The sequence below is a fragment of the Gekko japonicus genome, unplaced genomic scaffold, assembly GCF_001447785.1.
Source record: "Gekko japonicus isolate JY-2015 unplaced genomic scaffold, Gekko_japonicus_V1.1 scaffold670, whole genome shotgun sequence".
Taxonomy (NCBI): Eukaryota; Metazoa; Chordata; class Lepidosauria; order Squamata; family Gekkonidae; genus Gekko; species Gekko japonicus.
Window position 1 is genome coordinate 210,065 of NW_015167557.1, and position 18,518 is coordinate 228,582.

Below are 18,518 nucleotides of genomic sequence, written 5' to 3' on the forward strand. Positions count from 1 at the left end.
AGCATACCTTGGATTGGGACAACATGATTATGTGACTTTATAAAAGCCAATTTTGTGCATGAATGGTTCAGATTTGAAATTTATTGAGTACAATTGAAACAACATTAGTAATTTGGTCACAACTGCTTTTGCTTCTTTGATGTTATAGTGATTAAAACGCGGCATTCGCTGCCAGAGGATATAGTGATGGCCATAGGACTAAACAGCTTTAAAAGGGGATTAGATAAGACTCCCGGAGGATAGGTCCATCAGCGACTAGTAGCCAGGGTGACTAAAGGGGGCCTTTATGTTCAAAGGCAGTCAACCTTTGAATCCCAGAGCGAGGAGGCAGCATCAGGGCAAGGCTTCTGCCTCGATGTCCTGTTGCTGGACTTCCAAGGGAACTAGCTGGCCATTGTGTGAGACAGGACGTGGGACTAGATAGAACACTGGTCTGTTCCAGCAGGGCTCTTCTTAGGTTCTTATGACATTCATCTAGATACGAAGCGGCTTAGGTACGGGGACAAATAACAAAACAACCGAAGAGACCATGGTGAAATACTTTGTAAAAATGGTACAGAAACTGTTCTTTGGAATCTAATAGTGCCCTCTAAAGGTAAAGGTTCCCTTGCTCGAAAGCCAGTCGAATCCGACTCTAGGGTTGTGGTGCTCATCTCCGTTTCAAAGCCGAAGAGCCAGCACTGTTCGAAGACATTTCTGTGGTCATGTGGCCGACATGACTAAACACCAAGGCGCATGGAACGCTGTTACCTTCCCACCGAAGCGGTACCTATTTATCTACTTGCAATTTCTTGTTTTCAAACTGTTAGGTTGGCAGGAGCTGGAACTAGAGATGGGAGATCACTCCGTCATGCAGCACACTCGGGTCTCGAACTGCTGAACTACCGACCTTCCACAGCCTGCAGTTCAGCATCTTAACCACTTGAGCCACCGCAGCTCCTGATACTTTGATGCAGGAGTAAAATGAACACCGTGCACAAAATCTTTAATACTGCATGTATTATAAATTTTTAACAGTAATTTTTACCAATTAAATAATACTAACAATCACACTATATACCATACACAATCAATTTCAACAATCAATATATACAATTGCAGTTACTCGCCTTCCTCTTCTCTTACTTGTGGCTCTCCTGTTCCACAACAATGTAAATTCCACTAACTTGGAAGCTCCTTGGGGAACAGACCTGGGATTTTTTAAACTTACACTACATTATAAAGCACCACAGTCCGTTCCCATTGGTCACACTGATTCTATCCCTCTTTGCCTTCAGACAATCAATTAAAAACCATCCTCGTTTGGATGCCATCTGGATATTTGCTGACCTGATGGCTGTCTCACTCATTGTTTGGCTCGAAGGTTTTTCGGGGAATGGTGCTTTTGGCGGCCTACTGTTCTGCTAGTCGGTGAGTGGGTTTTTGTTTTGTCGATTTCTTTTCTCAGTGTTTTAGTGGGTTCTTTGCCATTTTGTGGGCTTCCTGAACCACAAATGTCTCCAGAAAGTACGTGGTACAGTAACCTTGTGGAAAAACAGGTCTGGTCCTGACCAGTGTTCCCTCTAAGCTGAATTAGTGTGAGCTAGCTCACAGTTTTTTAGCCTCTAGCTCACACATTTTTGTCTTAGCTCAGGAGGGATGACTCCAGAGCAAACTAATTTATGCAGTAGTCAAATCACTCACTCACAACTTTAATGCCAGCAGCTCACAAAGTAGAATTTTTGCTCACAAGACTCCACAGCTTAGAGGGAACATTGGTCCTGACCAGTGCTCGGATGGAAAACCTTCTAGAACCTCTGTGTAGGCTGCCTCAGGTTCCAAGGGGAAAACATGATGAATTAATTACAGAAAAATGAAAAGAAATGAAGCCTTGAAAATCAGGAATGATAAAACGTCCCTTAGCATGGCAAATTCATTCATCAGTTTGTGGCAGGAAGACCAGAAGGCTGAGCGCCCTGTACAGGGCTGATCTCTATGGTGGTTTCCACGGTGATATGGTACACTGTACCATCAGTACCACAGTGCAGAAAACCAAAATTGCAACAGCTTTAAAACTTTTTGAAGAGGAATGCACTTCTAAAATTTATTCTACTGTGGCTTAGGACTCAGCTGGGACCTAACCATTGCTGTTACAGGAGGCAATCAATGTAGACAACAAATGTCTTCAGCTGCACCATTGATAGCTGGGAGTGAACAGTGCTGTGGGATGTTGGAGGAGAAAATGTAGCAGCTGTGTCCTCTTTTCTCCTCCTTCTGCCTTTCCCAGCTGAGATGTTTGAGCCATACTGACCTACTTTTATGACAGCTGTGACCCAATTTGGGGTTGCGACTTAACAGTTTGAGATCCACCACCATACTGTGTAGGAAAGAGGTTCTGAAACTGCATTCTGAGGAATCTGGAGTTCTAGGGCTGCCAAGCCGCGGCGGGGGATCCGCACGTTTTCACAGGATCCCTGCTGCGGGGGACAGCGATACGCGTTGCACCGCCGTCGCCAGGATGTGATGCTACGCGTCGCTCTGGCAACGGGACTCCAAACAGCAACGTGTATCACTGTCCCCCGCGGCAGGGATCCTGTGAAGACGTGCGGATCCCCCGCTGCGGCTTGGCAGCCCTATGGAGTTCTGTGGGGGCTTCTCAGACATTTCTTGAAGAAACAGCTTGCCTTCCAAAACAATACTTCTTTGTAGCTGGCAGCCTCAGGGATGTTTTCTTTGGAGCAGCACTCTCAGTTAATGTGGCAGGGCCTAATAAGCTTGGTCGATGCCCTCTGTGAAACAGAACGTGTGCCCTAGAAGCATGTTTACAGTTCCATGATAGATATTCAGTCGACATGTTGCTGTGGGGAGAATTCTCTGAAGTCAGAATGTTTGGTAAAAACACAAATGGAAGGCTGGGATTTATGATACAAATCCTGCTTATCAAGGCTGCCTTTGAGCGATGTCTTACTTGGGCCTTTCTCTAGTTGACCAAGCTAACTCCACACTGAAGAAGGCCACTGAAAAAGCAGATCTCTCTTTAGAACCTGCCTTGACCTGATTTTTAGTGAGAGACCAGGAACACCGGTGGATACCTGGCTGTTTCCTGTACCAAACGTTTGGAGTATCTATACCAAGTGTTCCCAACCTTGTTGATCCTGTGGCCACTTCTGGGATTTTGAGGAGGGGTAGTGGGCACAGTCACAAAACAGTTACCATGGGTGGGTGGGTGGGTGTATGTGTGGAGAAATCACAAAGCATCGGGAGATTTCAAGCCAAGCGTCCTTCTTGATGGGGGCCGCTGTTTCCAAATAGGTGCTCGCTGTAGACCCAAAGGTGATATCTTTTGGGGGTGTCATGATCCTAGGCCTATAGTGGTGCGGCCTATGGGCTCCAGAGAGGCCTAGTGGCTCCAGGGAAGCCTGTATTAGAGTGGCTACAGGGCCTGGCGTGATGCGGTCCATGGGGTCGCGAAGAGTCGGATTCGACTGAACAACGGCAACAGGGCCTACATTTCCCATGTACCCTCTGGACCCTGTGATTGGCTAACAGGGGATTTGGAGGGAAAACTTACACCAGCAGAGGAGTAGAGGGTGGTGCCGGGAAAGAAGGAATAAAAGGCCTTGCCCAAAGTGGGAGGGGGGTTCACTCCCACGGGGCAGAGCTGGTGAGTCTGTTGCAGAAGGAGGGATCCCTCCTCCAAAAGGGGCGAGTCAGTCTGAGACCAGATACCCAGAGACGCCAAGGCAGTATAGTCAGATGCGTTAGGATGTCTTATTTTGCTGGTTTACTGTGCTCATTTCCCCTACATGTCATTGGATTATAGTTGCTGTTAAATTTCGTTAATAAAAATAGTTTGATCGTGATCACGACTGCCAGAATGATGTATGCTCCATGTTGGAAACAAGATAAGGTCCCTGAAATAGGGGAATGGATTAAAAAATTACTTTTTATGGCTGAAAAGGACAAAATGACAAGGAAACTTAATAATTTGGAAGCAGAAGAAATTTTTTGCAGACTGGATAGATTTTAAAGACTATTTGGAGAAATACTGGGATGTAAAGGACAAATTTATTTTGCTTTGAGAATTACTGAAAATTAAAATAGTAGAAAATAGATAAATATCTAAGACTAACAGTTGAAGATTAAGTTACCTGTAGATGTGAATAAGGAGATAAGGAGGTACGAAGAAAATTTAAGAATCGGGCAGGAGGTTGGAGCATTGTGGGAAGCCGAGAAGGGGGGGGGGAAGGGAGGAGGGAAGGATATATAATTGTATAAGTTTTGATATATGTTTGAACATTTCTTTTTTATTATATCCTAATAAATTGTTTTGAAAAATAAATAAAATAAAAATAGTTTGTTACTCCGCCTGGGTCCTCAGGACCCATTCGGTCACTTACAAGGGGAAACCTACTGGAAAAGGAGCATATAAAGGGGGTAGGGGTGGGTGCTCTGGGCCCTCCGGAGGAGACCCATACCTGAGTGGTGGCAGCCATTAGGGAACCTTTCTAGGGGGGGTCTCAAAGGATTCCTCTGCCTCACTTTTCCGCAGGGGGTGGATTGCCTGGACTATCTAAGCATATGGCGATTCCTGTGAGTTCACGTTACAGGAAATATGGCTGTGGGGGAGGACATGAAAGACTGAGGCTGGCCCTGGGGACATGCCGCATGCACCACCTGTATGCCTAGGCAGTGGCTGCTGTTGGGAGCAATCCTCAGCAAGTCTTCTCCAGAAACCAGTCCCACTTGAATCAAAGGGGCTTCCTCCCGGGGAGGTGTTCCGTAGGATGGCCGCCTTAGCCTCCTCTGAGTGCCTGAACACGCCATGTGAAGAATTAAGACTTTCAGAGTGAAATGTCACACCTTTTTATCTGCCAGTAAATGAATTCTTCCAGAGTGTGTCGCTTTATTTCCCTGCACACACATGATTACCAAAGTGTCAAAAGACAAGGTGTTTCCTATCCCTGGCATACATTACCTCTGCCGGCTGGTCCACGGGCTGTGGCATCATGAGCTGGTTATGATGCTGAAGAACAGTCTTCAGGTAATCTAAAACAGTCTGGCACGGCACTGTGGGGAAAAGACACAAGGCGTTCATAGGCTAGGGATTACTTAAGCAAGATCTATGCATTAAATTAAAAGCTTTTGTAAAAAATGGGGAAGGTGGCAGAGTAGAGAGTTTGTCAAGAGTTTGACATTTATGATGTGAGAAAGGACTCACCTGTTTACCAGGGTTAAAAACACTGCGGGGCAGAATGGAGGGAAAGGAAACAGGCCCCCTACGGAAAGTAAAAGTAAGGTAAAGGTTCCCTTGCTCGAAAGCCAGTCGAGTCCGACTCTAGGGTGGCAGAGTAGAGAGTTTGTCAGAGTTTGACATTTATGATGTGAGAAAGGACTCACCTGTTTACCAGGGTTAAAAACACTGCGGGGCAGAATGGAGGGAAAGGAAACAGGCCCCCTACGGAAAGTAAAAGTAAGGTAAAGGTTCCCTTGCTCGAAAGCCAGTCGAGTCCGACTCTAGGGTTGCGGTGCTCATCTCCGTTTCAAAGCCGAAGAGCCAGCGCTGTCCGAAGACGTTTCCGTGGTCATGTGGCCGGCATGACTAAACACCAAGGCGCACGGAACGCTGTTACCTTCCCACTGAAGGGGTACCTATTAATCTACTGGCAATTTCTTGCTTTCGAACTGCTAGGTTGGCACTGAAAAAAGAGATCTAAAACGCTAGCGTCGAAGTAAGGCAAAACAGAACAGTAAGTTATAAACCAGCAGCGCAAAGCAGTTCACACTGGCTTCATGTACTTACTGTCTAACAGTCCAACCCTAAGTAGAGCTACTCCTTTCTAACTCCATTGAAGTCAATGAACTGAGAAGGGATTGCGCTCTTAATCTCCTCTCTCCTGCATGGTGGATCCCTCTTAATTTCCCTTTTTGGGGTGTGATGGGAAAGCTGTCTAACAGTCCAACCCTAAGTAGAGCTACTCCTTTCTAACTCCATTGAAGTCAATGAACTGAGAAGGGATTGCGCTCTTAATCTCCTCTCTCCTGCATGGTGGATCCCTCTTAATTCCATTAATCAATTTCAGCACTATTTCATCTGTTTTAATCACTTCCACCTTCCTATCAGAAATTCATCAAATTATAAACTTAATGTTATCACTTAATATACTTGATATATTTTATCATCATACCAAAAAAAAAACCCCAAAAAACAATAAATGCTACCTAGCAACATAAGTGGCTATTTTACATCACTTTTGACTCAGCACTCAAAACAGAAATTCTTTAATTATCTTTTTGATATCCCTCCTATTTTTTTTTTAAGCTGTACTTTCCAAATCCTACAAATAAGTATGTTAGCTGTGTTATCTACAGACCTTCACAAGATCTCCTTTTTGGTATGGTTCCTATCATTATCCCTCTAGCAACTAAGAACTCAGGCACCTATATAAGCTGATTAATAAACATTCAACAGTTCCCTATCTTGGTGTCTTCTCATTTTCTATCTGTCCATCTTGAATTCTATCTGTCCTTACACATATCTCTACCACTATTCCAACATAATAGAACTCATGCATCTATGTAAGGAGTATTCCAATTTCATTAAACCTCAATCTATAAGATTCGTTCACTGTTATTTTTTTATTCTGATTTTCTTTTTTTTCTGTCAGGTGTCTTTGATCTTTGTATTCCCTTGAATTAACTGTCCAGCCGTCCTCTTTATGCCGCTTTACATCAAAAGTCAGGTCTTTAACTTCTCTTGGTCGTTTCACCGGTACAATCCTCTTTTTTATCTTCTTCTTTTTCCTCCGGGAAGGATATGGGAGCCTTTTCCCCCCAGTTCTTATTTTCGATGATTTCTCATCTTCCCCAGCCGAGGTCAAAGCGTCCGTGTTATGCCGCTCTCGCTCTCGTTGTGTAGATACATATTGGAGAGTCTGTAAATTTTCTGCCTGCTCAGCTTCTTGCAGTTCAGTTCGTCTTTGTGTCTCATTTGTATATTCCGAGTTGAGGTTTTCCTCTGTGGAAATAAATTGTACCTTCTCCAATATCTTATCCCAAGCCAGTGTAAGTGACTTTTCCAGGTCTCTTTTCAATAGCTCTTTAAAGCTATCTGTTCTGAGTTCTGTGAGTATAGCATTGCTTATTTGGCTGCAGGTCTCCGCTAGCGCCATTTCCTCCCAGAATTACGTCCTCTTGTCTCTTGTCTCTCGTAGTCTTAAAGGTACAGCCTTTGTACTCCAAAACTTTCCAATATTTTTATAGTTCGTTAGAAAGTAGCAGTTAATATAATATTATAGCCAGCCAAGCTATTTTCTCCCCCATACCTTTTTTTTTCCAGTTGTGCTTTCCCCGTCTCCTTTTGAAAGTTCCCAGCCGCTCTCTTTTTTCGGTATGGAGGGGGGGAAACCGGCGAGGGGGAATATTTCTTCAGATCAGTCAGTTTGTTGGAGGGTGGTGTCCATTAGGGTAACGTAAGGGTGAAGTCGAAAAAAGAAAAAACTTACAAAGACGAAAATCAAAGAAAAGTTAAAAGCACGGGTGGCTGCTGCTAAGCGGAAGCAGAGTTTCCGCTCTCGTAGGCGCTCCTGCTTTGAGGCAAACCGGTCACCCCCCGTCCTTGCCAGGGAAACGGGGGGGCCGGTTAAGCCTCCTACCTTGGACTCCCTACAGGAGCTCCAAGCGGGGCCCCCCGAAACTCGGGGGGTCCCGAGAGAGCGCGGACGAGCTGGGCGTTCTCGGGAGCTCCCGAGAGACGCGCCCATAGCACAGCGCCATACCGCCGGAAACCCTGGTGCAAATACCGGCACAGAAGCATTTGAGACCCTCTCATGCTTCTGGAAACACGAGAGTACTAAGTCCCTTGACCTTCCTAAGGAGGTGGGCTCACTAGATCTGTGCGAATAAGCGGTTTCCATTGACTGAGCAGCTCAGGGCACAACACAGACTGCTGTCACTTGCAGGGAACGCCTGGATATGGAGAACAGGTGCAGAGAGAGAGGCCATTCCTCTGCCACGCCACTAAGGTGGCAGAAACCAATGCAGGGGCAGGGGCAGGAGGCTGGGAGAGGAAGAAGCCATGTGGCTCCAGGGGGAAGGATGAGGGAAGGGGCGGAGGATCAAAGAGATGTTCTGTCACTTGGCTTCATAGCCTGCACCTGCCCATATATTAAGTCCTACTTCATAACAAGGGATGTCAACGTTTTCTCTAACGAGAGCTAGTTCTGAGAAATGGGGGGGGGAACATCCCAAGCGACTAAAGCATTTTTAATGTATAATTCCCTGTGAATACATTACGTTCGCTTCTCCCCCAATCCCCTGCTAAAGGGCAGGCAAAGGTAAAGGTTCCCTTGCTCGAAAGCCAGTCGAGTCCGACTCTAGGGCTGCGGTGCTCATCTCCGTTTCAAAGCCAAAGAGCCAGCGCTGTCCGAAGACGTTTCCGTGGTCATGTGGCCGGCATGACTAAACACCAAGCCGCACGGAATGCTTTTACCTTCCCACTGAAGTGGTACCTATTTATCTACTTGCAATTTCTTGCTTTCGAACTGCTAGGTTGGCAGGAGCTGGAACCAGAGACGGGAGCTCACTCCGTCATGCGGCACACCCGGGTCTCGAACTGCTGACCTTACACAGCCTGCAGTTCAGCGTCTTAACCACTTGAGCCACCGCAGGACTGGTTTCCAATTCCCTTTCCATAGAGAGACCCAACCAGGTGAATTGACAGAGCCTCTCCAGGCCTTATAAAACACATTCTCTCTTGCAGTCTTTCACCTGGACCTTCTGGGGCACATACAACTGAACCTTCAGCAGCCAGCCAGCGACTTGCTGAAGACCCCTGCCTGCTCTGCTGAGCTGTTTTGTGACATAAGGGCACTGCAAGGATAAGCTTTGATGAGGGAGAGTTAACCTGAATGCTTCTCCTACCTATGCGCTCGCCCAGCACACTTCCTGGAATGTATTTACACCCATCTGCTGCTCTGTAATTTGCTCTCTGTCATCTGTAGCCCTATAAACATGCTTCAGTGCATGCAAGTAAGACGTGCATGTTCATGCAAACAATCAAGGAGGGGCTGTGGCTCAGTGGTAGAGCATCTGCTTGGCATGCAGAAGGTCCCCGGTTCGATCCTCGGTACCGCCAGTTAAAAGGACCGGGCAGTAGGGGATGGGAAAGACCTCTGCCTGAGACCCTGGGGAGCGGCTGCCAGTCTGAGTAGACAATACTGACTTTAAAGGACCAAGGGATTCAAGATAACGCAGTTTCATGTGTTCATCTGCCTGCAGGAAACATGAAGTGTTCTGTCATCTTTACAAATGAAAGGCACCAATGTTTTTCTAGTATTTTCCTGTTTCAAAGCTAAGAACACAACACGGACATCCTTATTAACACCTCGCAATAAGACCACAGACAGAATGGTCATTTCTCTCACGTATGACCAAACATATGCTAGTGTTAGGGAAATACTAGAGAGACATTGCTATCTTCTATCTGGAATCCTTGGGTGTAAATCTCACCCATTGTTTACATATAAATGAAACGGGGGACCAGTATCTGGATAAACGTGGGGTTTAAATCACACATACTGTGCTGTACATGAGCTGTGTATGAGCATTACTCAACGCCAGGGCTCTTTTTGTAGAAAAAGCCCAGCAGGAACATTAGCATAATAGGCCACACCCAACAGCAGGAACTCATTAGCATATTGGGCCACACCCCTGACAGCACAGCTCATTAGCACATTAGGACGCACCCCCATGTTACCAGAAGTGTGGTTATCCAGCCACACCCACCTTTTGCTTGTTATTCTGTTTACCTTGTTTGTTGTCAAAACCCAAGGCCTTTTTTGTAGCAGGAACTCCTTTGCATGTTAGGCCACACACCCCTAATGTAGCCAATCCTAATGAGTTTCTGCTGTTGGGTGTGGCCTATTATGCTAATGAGTTCCTGTTGGGCGTGGCCAACTTGGGAGCCAGCCAGAACTCCGTTCCTGTGCAGTTCCTGCCCAAAAATAGGCCTGCTCAACACATGCATAAGGAGAAATCAGTTGTATTATGTACATGGATTGTACATACATTCAATGTAACTTGTGAACAGGGCTTCCACTGTGTCTCCTCCATGCCAGGGGCAGCAAGCGAGTATCTCTATAAGTAACTCTGTTGTTGCTACTTTTTACTGCCAAGTCACCTCTGACTCATGGCGACCCCTGGTGGGGTTTTCAGGGCAAGAGATGTTTCAGAGGCGGCTTGCTGTTGCCTCCCTCTACATCACGACCCTGGTATTCCTTGGAGGTCTCCCATCCAAATACTAGCCCGGGCTGACCCTGCTCAGCTTCCAAGATCTGACGAGATCCGGCACGAAAGGCTGGGCCACTAATCTGGTAATACACAACTCTGTGTCCATGTCTGCATTTGATACCAAGATAAATGTTGCCGCTTTCCCCTAAGGTTTGAGCGTGAGGGTGCTGGCAGCTCTCTGCTAGAGCGCCTTCCGGACAATTCCCAGGTTTATCTGGCGAGAGAGAATAAGCTCATGTAAATCTCTGTGCCATATGGACTTCTGAAGGGCAGCAATGTCTATCTGCTGCAGCAAACATGAGATATATATCCCACTGACTTCAACAGGACTTGACATCAGGGCTTACAGTGGCCCCGGTTACACGTAAGGGTTTGGGCCGGGAGAGGGATGGATCGGGGGCGCAGCAAACGAGCGTGATCGCACCGCAACATCTGGGAAGCGGTGTGCACCTGTCCCCGATCCGGCCCTTCAGGCCGAAAACCCGCTGCAAAAAAGAACCACCCCTAGAGGTGGACTTACCAGAAAGGCCGCGGCAAGCGCAGCTGTGGGATCGCCGGCACGTCCTTTTGCCGGCGCATCTGAGGCTCCTGGCCGAACTGCGCATGCTCACACATGCGCAGTTCGGCAGCCTCCCTCTCTGTTTCATGGCTTTCTCCCTGGTCTCCCCAGCATCTGATCGTGCCGGGGAGCAAGTGCGCGGCGGCTCACGGGATCTGTGTGATCCCGCCGCCGTGTGCCTATTTTGGTGCGGCTTTCAAAAGCCACACTTTGCCCGTGCATTCCCCCCCGCCCCCGTGTGGCAGCAGTCGGTAAAGATTTTTTTAAAAAATAAAAAGTCAGATTACCTGGTATGCTCTCCAGGTTCCTTCGAAGTTCCTCATTCTCTTGTTGCAGGGAGATTACCTCCTGCTCCAGTTCTTGACAACGAGGACAGTAGCCTTCCTCCTCCTCCTCCTCCTCCTCTGGAAGAGTAGAAGACGACGGGTGACCGTGGGACTCCGAGGTCGCTGGGGACGTCCATCCCCCTAACGTGTGCACCGGAGAGGTAGAAAGCGGATCCACGTCTGCCAGGTGGCCAAAGTCACTCACCGAGGGAGCGTTCTGAGAGGGGAAGCTTCCCGAAAGCAAATAGTTTTGGAGAGAGTCGGTGAAGACCCTCAGGAATGCAGAGGTCTGCTGCTTCTTTTGGAGGTACTGCAGCTCCAGGTCTAAGTTGTCTGAGGTCTGGCTGTGGACCATCTTCCCAAGCTGACACTGCTCTGGCCGTTCGCCGAAGCCGGCCCCCTCCTGCTTGATGCAGGAAATCAGCGACTGGGACCGACTGGTGTCCAGGAGCTTCCCGCCGCAGTTTAGGAGACTGAGGACCCGGCTGCACTGCTGGGCGAAGGCATCCAGAATCATACGGCTCTCTGCAAGAGAAGAAGACAGGAGTCACAGCCAACTCAGGGAGGGCCGTCGGCCTAACAGGGTGCCGCACAGGTCACGGACGTAGCAAATGACGATGGTCCCAGTTTCAGTCACTTACTGGCTTTATTCAGACCAGGTGCGAAATGTAGACAAACGTGCTGTCCTTGTGACCAGTGTTCCCTCTAAGCTGAGCTAGCTCACAGTTTTTTAGCCTCCGGCTCGCACATTTTTTGTCTTAGCTCAGGAAGGAGGGCTCCAGAGCAAACTAATTTATGCGGCTGCCAAATCGTTCACTCGCCACTTTAATGCCAAGAGCTCACAAAGTAGAATTTCTGCTCACAGCACTCCACGGCTCAGAGGGAGCATGGCTGGTGACAGGCCCTTTTAAAGAGCCTCGTGCAGAGAAGGAATTGGGACTGAGGAAGTGATAAAGGAGGAGACAGGCTCAATTATTTCTCGCCATCTCCCTGGTCCAAAACACCCCCCTCTAGCTCTGTTTTCCTCCACCAAGTCCCCAGAGAAGGTTTGCTAAGTCGAGGTAACACTGCGTTCATCTGCCGTCAGTCTAGCTTCACCTGCAAAGAGCACTCGAGGCAACTAACAAAATGAAAATCTTATAGAAGCGACACGTCTGTGTCTCTCTCCTCCCCCAGCAATTGTGCCCTCTTGGCTCACAGGGGGAGAGGGGAGTAATCAGCAAAAATTGTTCTTTCTCTGTTCTGCAAGAGAAAATACTTACCATTAGCAGGAAAGGTCCTTCAGATCTAAGCCCATATCTTACCTGTTGAACAGGGCGGTTATTTCTGTATGTCATCAGAACAAATTTCAGATCTCAGTGGAGACGCAGGGCACTGTGTGTGCACACAAGTCAGCCACATGGTACCCTTGACCTGGATAGCCCAGGATTGCCCGATATAATCAGATCTCAGAAGCTAAGCAGGGTCAGCTCTGGCTAGTATTTGGAAGGGTGACCTCCAAGGAATACCAGAGTCGTGACGCAGAGGCAGGCAACAGCAAACCACCTCTGGAACATCTCTTGCCTCAAAAACACGTCTAGCTCACCACCTAGTGGTGCGTACCTCTAAAAGAGCTAGAACTTCTGGCTGCCAGACAATCTTAGGATCTCCTGGCTATAGTTCACACAGTGCCATACGATAATTAGTAATTATTTTTAACCACATGGTATCCAAATCAACATGTAGAAAACAGATAGTGATGCCCTGTAGCAGTTCCCCATCCCGAGAGTGGCTGATTCTTGAGCAGCCCCTGTATGGCTGGCAGAATCTGTACATCGCCCAAGCGCATGGGAGGGGCATGGATCTGTGTGGCGAAGTGGTTAAGAGTGTCAGGGTAGAATCTGGAAAGCCCAGGCTCGAATCCCCACATGTGCCATTGAAGCTCACTTGGGTGGCCTTGGGCCAGTCACAGTCTTTCAGCCTGACCTACATCGCAGGGGTGTTGTGAGGATAAAATGGAGGAGAGGAGAATGATGTGAGCCCTTTTGGTCCCCGCTGGGCAAAAAGGTGGGGTATAAATTACTTTTTTAAAATAGTAAGGTAAAGGTTTCCCTTGCTCGAAAGCCAGTCGAATCTGACTCTAGGGTTGCGGTGCTCATCTCCGTTTCTAAGCCGAAGAGCCAGCGCTGTCCAGAGAAGTTTCTGTGGTCTTGTGGCTGGCATGACTAGATGCCAAGGCGCATGGAACGCTGTTACCTTCTCACCAAAGCAGTACCTATTTATCTACTTGCAATTTCTTGCTTTCGAACTTCTAGGTTGCTGGGACCAGAGACGGGAGCTCACTCCATCTCGCGGCACTCGGGTCTCGAACTGCTGAACTACCGACCTTCCGGTCTGCAGTTCAGCGTCTTAACCACTTGTGCCACCACAGCCCTAAGGTAAATGGCAAAGAACCCCCCAATTCCCTGGGGCCAGTATGCTGTTCTTGGGCTGGGTTCAAATCCCTGCTTCAACAAAGGAGGTCATGGTGGCCTTCGCCTCAAACCAACTAACTTCACTGGGTTTTGCCAGGCGGTTTGAGGCAGGCGTTTCCCACGGTGCAATGCTGACCAAAACCAGAATAAATTAATGCACTGTCCCATGAGGGCATCTTTGAACATTTGGTTTCTCTACGGATGATGGTAGCTTTTTATTCCGAGGCACACACCACAGATTAAGAGAAAGGCATGCCTAGAGATGTGAAGGCCCAGAAAAAACTGGAAAAACTTGGGAAAAACCCATTTTTTTCCTGAAGCCTTTTTTGTTTTTTTCTGAAAAATTGGAAAAACTGAAAAAAAGAAAAGAAAAAAATTGATTATGGAACCTTTTATTTTAATATGATGAATAAAATATTTTAAGACAAGGTGTTCAAATATTTTCCAAATCATTTCTAAAAAAATATGCATGGTATCAGATTAATCTAATTTCTGTGCACTGAGGACAAGAAAAGTCCTGGGTTACAAATTGAACTCTCCAATGCAAGAACAAGATGCATTTCTTCCTCTAGGAGGTGCTATTGTCACAAGAAAAGAAAAAGGTTTCAGTTTTGTTTTTGCACGTGGGTGGGTATACTGGCACTCAGACTTCACTAGGCCTCAAAGCGTTGGAAGAAAATACAGAGCAACAAAAAGGACCTGAAAGTATATACTTAATTTAAAAAGGTGAAGAGTTTTCATTTATCTGATTCCAGAAAACTGAATCATTTAGCTACATTAGTTTATCTTTATAACCTTTGTGTAAATAATAATTTAATTACTACTAATCTGGTTCTTTACTTCCTCCCACCCACCCACAATAATTGTTTGGATACAGTATATTTTTAATATGCTAGTTGTGATAATTTCATGCCAAGTAAAATTGTCCATAGTCATATTTTATGTTCCTAAAGTAACAGAATGACTTTCATTCTGGAAAAGAAAAAAGAAGTGCTAATGTAGCATTTTTTCCCATTTTTCCAAAAATTTCCGTTTAAAAACAACAAACCAATGGGGAAAACCTGGGTTTTTTTCCAAGCTTCAAAATTTCCAGAAATTTTACATCTCTAGGCATGCCTGCTTCAGGAGGAAGAGCGCAATGTTGCAGATAACAGGAAATTCTGCCCATGATCGCATGCCTGGGCTGAGCTTGCCCCCATGTCCCATAATGCCTAGAAAGATGTATTAGTGCAGTGATGTCATCGTGCCCATCTCTCTTCTCCTGCACGACATCATTTGCTGCTGGTGGCAGGCAATTGTATCATTATGACATCATAATAAGTCGCTACCGCATGGTAAAGGGACAATTGACTTCAGGGCACAAGATTCCAGGGGGTTCTCTGTTTTGTCCACAATGCATATTCTCCTCTTCAAAAAAGCCCAATACCCGCCTCTCTGTAAGAAAACACCAAGGGCCCCTTCATAAATTAAGGTGGTGAAATGGTAGCCACCAGGGCTCTTTTTTTGGAAAAAGAGGTGCCAGGACTCTCAAGAGGGAAATGAAGTTTTCAATCTGTATACTGAAAACTCATATCTCTTGTGCAGTTCCATCGCATATGGAAGTATGTACCTATATTATTATGGCACCTCCAATATTGCAAAGACTTTTTAATGGATATACTTACGTTTTACTGGCATAAAGTCCCACCTATACCCAGAGGTGTCATTCATTTGTTACAAGGGTTGGATCTGACGTAAATGTCACTTTGTCGGGCCGGGCCATGTGTGCCCGAAAACATAATGACAGGTACTGGAGGTATAAAATGTATAAAGGACAGCAGCTGGTAAGCTCCAAGTTGGTGTGTCCTCACTGCAAGGCCCCATGGGCTGGGAGGGGGTTGCAGAGGAAAACCCACACAGGCAGACTGGAGAGGCAGCAGTTCAGCGCTGGGCAGATGCTCCCACAATGCCTGACTGATGCAGATGAGGTTGTTCTGTCATGTTGAAGCCACAATGGAGTGGCTCCACCCACTCCCCCCCAGCACTCCCTCCCTTGCATCAGTTGCTTGTGGGCCACGTAAGAGCCCTGGATGGGCCAGTTCCGGCCCTCAGGTCTTATGTTTGACACCCCTCATCTATACAATAGTTTCAAGGAATTTTCTCTCAACCAGTGTTCCCTCTAAGCTGTGGAGTCTTGTGAGCAAAAATTCTACCTTGTGAGCTACTGGCATTAAAGTTGTGAGTGAGCGATTTGGCTGCTGCATAAATTAGTTTGCTCTGGAGTCATCCTTCCTGGGCTAAGACAAAAATGTGTGGGCCGGAGGCTAAAAAATTGTGAGCTAGCCCACACTAACTTAGCTTAGAGGGAACACTGCTCTCAACCGAGCTGAAACAGAGTTAAGGGGGGGGTGGGGTTCCTTGAAACAGCCTCCCAGGCTAAATTCTTCCTTTCCTTACGCTCTGACCTAGAACATTTCAAACATGGCCCCCTAGTAAATACTGCTTTCTGTCAGGATTCTTCATAAGGCAGCAACATAGAATCTTTGGCAATATGCCTATTACAGATGGGCTAGCAGCCCACAGAATGCTGTATGAAGAAGAAGAAGAGATTGGGTTTATACCCCGCCCTTCACTACCCGAAGGAGTCTCAGAGCGGCTTACAAACTCCTTCCCCTTCCCCTCCCCACAACAGACACCCTGTGAGGTAGGTGGGGCTTGTAGTAGAGATGGGACTATATAGATTTTTTCTCTGTTTTTTGCTTTTTCATATTCCTCTGGTTTTTATAGGTTGATTAGAGATCTAACTTTTTATTGGAATATAATGAAGGCCTGGTATATAGAAGGCCTCTTGTCTTTTCTGTCAAGGGAATTTTCCAGTTGCTTTTAACAGACAAGACAATAACATTCTTTTAGCACAAAAGTAGGTATAAGGTTCATGGTTCTAATTGTTTAGGTTATAACTACATAGTGTCTGGGTCACAATGGATCTTTTTCTTGGTATCGGAGAAAAACACTTTTGTTTGGGTGAGAACAAGCCTTGGCCAATATGACTTAGGTTATGTCGAGTAAATATGTGATGCTATTGCATAGGCACACCTTTCTTCCATTAGACCAATAAGGGAATTTTGATGTAAATGTTGTTTAAGTTTCTGTAACCAATTATGCCTTTTGAATATTATTCCCATGATGATGATATGATGATGTCATTTTAAGTATTTAACTTCATGTATTTCCTGGTTGGGCTCAGAAAGCAGTCAGTTTAGATGGGTCTTTTGGCCTAACTGTTTTCTGTATTTCATTGCAATAAAATACAAGAACTTCCTCCTCATTTTGACTTCAATCTTCTATTTTTGACTGGATATTAATTTGTACTACAGGCTGAGAGAGCTCTTCTGAGGACTGCTCTTTGAAGAACAGCTCTGACATAACTATGGCTTGAAAGACGTCTGATAGGGCAAGAATGCATCAGGCCTTGTGTTCAGGCCACCTGAACTTTTTAACGAGGCTTCCATTGGGCCCTTATTTGTTTTTAACTGTCTTTCTAATAAAGATATGTATTTTTGTATAAGTTTCAACCAGGTTTTTAACACTGGCCCTTTATCAGACTTCATTCTTACTCTTGTGGTTTCCCCCTCCCTGTGTCTTACAGAACTATGCCTTGCCCAAGGTCACCCAGCAGCTGCGAGTGGAGGAGTGGGGAATCAAACCCGGTTCTCCCAGATTAGAGTCCGCGCACTTAACCACTATACCAAACTGGAAAGCCAACCTTCAGTGCAATCCTAAGTGTTGTTACACCCTTTTAAGCTCACTGAATTCCATGGCTATAGAAGGATGTGCTTAGGACTTCATTGTGAGAGCAGCAAAGCATAGGAAACCTCAGGCCAAGGGCCAAATGAGACTTTAATATGCAAGATTTATAACATGCCCATGACATTTTCCTAAATGGAAAGCACTCGGGAGGTGTGGAATGGTAGATGGGCAAGCAACGTTTAATCTTCTCTTCCTGGTGGCTATTTCAAAATGGCTACCCCAGCTGGAGGCCACCGCCCGCAAGATTGCCAACGCCTCCACTAGTTCCATTTGCATCCACCACTCCTTTCTTCCCAAATGCAGCTTCCCACTGGCTTTTAAATAAAAAATGTTAGAACATACACAGGAAGTGCACGTAACATCTGCTTCGGCTCAGGGACCAAACCAGATGTTATGGGGCTCCATATGTCAGCCCAGAGCCCTGCAGCACCACGGAGAGCTCTCAGGGACACCCGGAAGTCCCTCCCTCCGTCTAAACCCCAAATCCTAGATGGAAACAGACTAGAAGGCCCTAAAAGACCCGTAAACCTTCAAAGCCACTGGAGACCTGCCTGCTTTATTTTTATATTTTCTAATTGGCCTGGAGTGCCAATGAGAAAGGCGGCCTAAAAAGGGAAGTAAATAGATGAATAAGGAAATAAACAGAGTGGCATCTCGCCATTCCTTGTCATCTCTGTGGTGAAACTATTACATACTGTATGTGGAAAGGTAGACTGGAAAACCAGCTAAATATTAGACCACGAGGAGGAGGAGGAGGAGGAGGAGGAGGAGGATGGATTTATACCCTGCCCTTCACTCGGCGTCTCAGAGCAGCTTACCATCTCCTTTCCCTTCCCCTCCCCACAACAGACACCCTGTGAGGTAGGTGGGGCTGAGAGAACTCTGAGAGAACTGCTCTTCAGAGAACAGCTCTGAGAGAACGTGTGACTGACCCAAGGTCATCCAGCTGGTGGCATGTGGAGGAGTGGGGAATCAAACCCGGTTCTCCCAGATTAGAGTCCACCGCTCTTGGCTGTGAAGGAGCGCAACGGTAGCCTTTAAAAAAGGTGCTGTGCTCATTTCTCCATGCTGATCCTGATGCCTTTGGAGCGGCCCTTTCAAGGGCAGCTGCAAGGAATTCAA

General features: G+C 46.6%; 1 protein-coding gene across 1 annotated transcript in view; it reads right to left on the reverse strand.

Annotated features, from left to right (window-relative positions):
* Positions 1-18,518, reverse strand: part of BEND4 (BEN domain containing 4) — a 45,225-nt gene that overhangs the window by 9,462 nt on the left and 17,245 nt on the right. Inside the window, exons 4-5 of the mRNA XM_015413734.1 lie at positions 11,116-11,679; positions 4,958-5,049 (exon numbers count right to left, since the gene is read on the reverse strand). Of these exons, the coding sequence (XP_015269220.1) occupies positions 4,958-5,049; positions 11,116-11,679 (656 nt within the window). The remainder of the gene's footprint in view (positions 1-4,957; positions 5,050-11,115; positions 11,680-18,518) is intronic.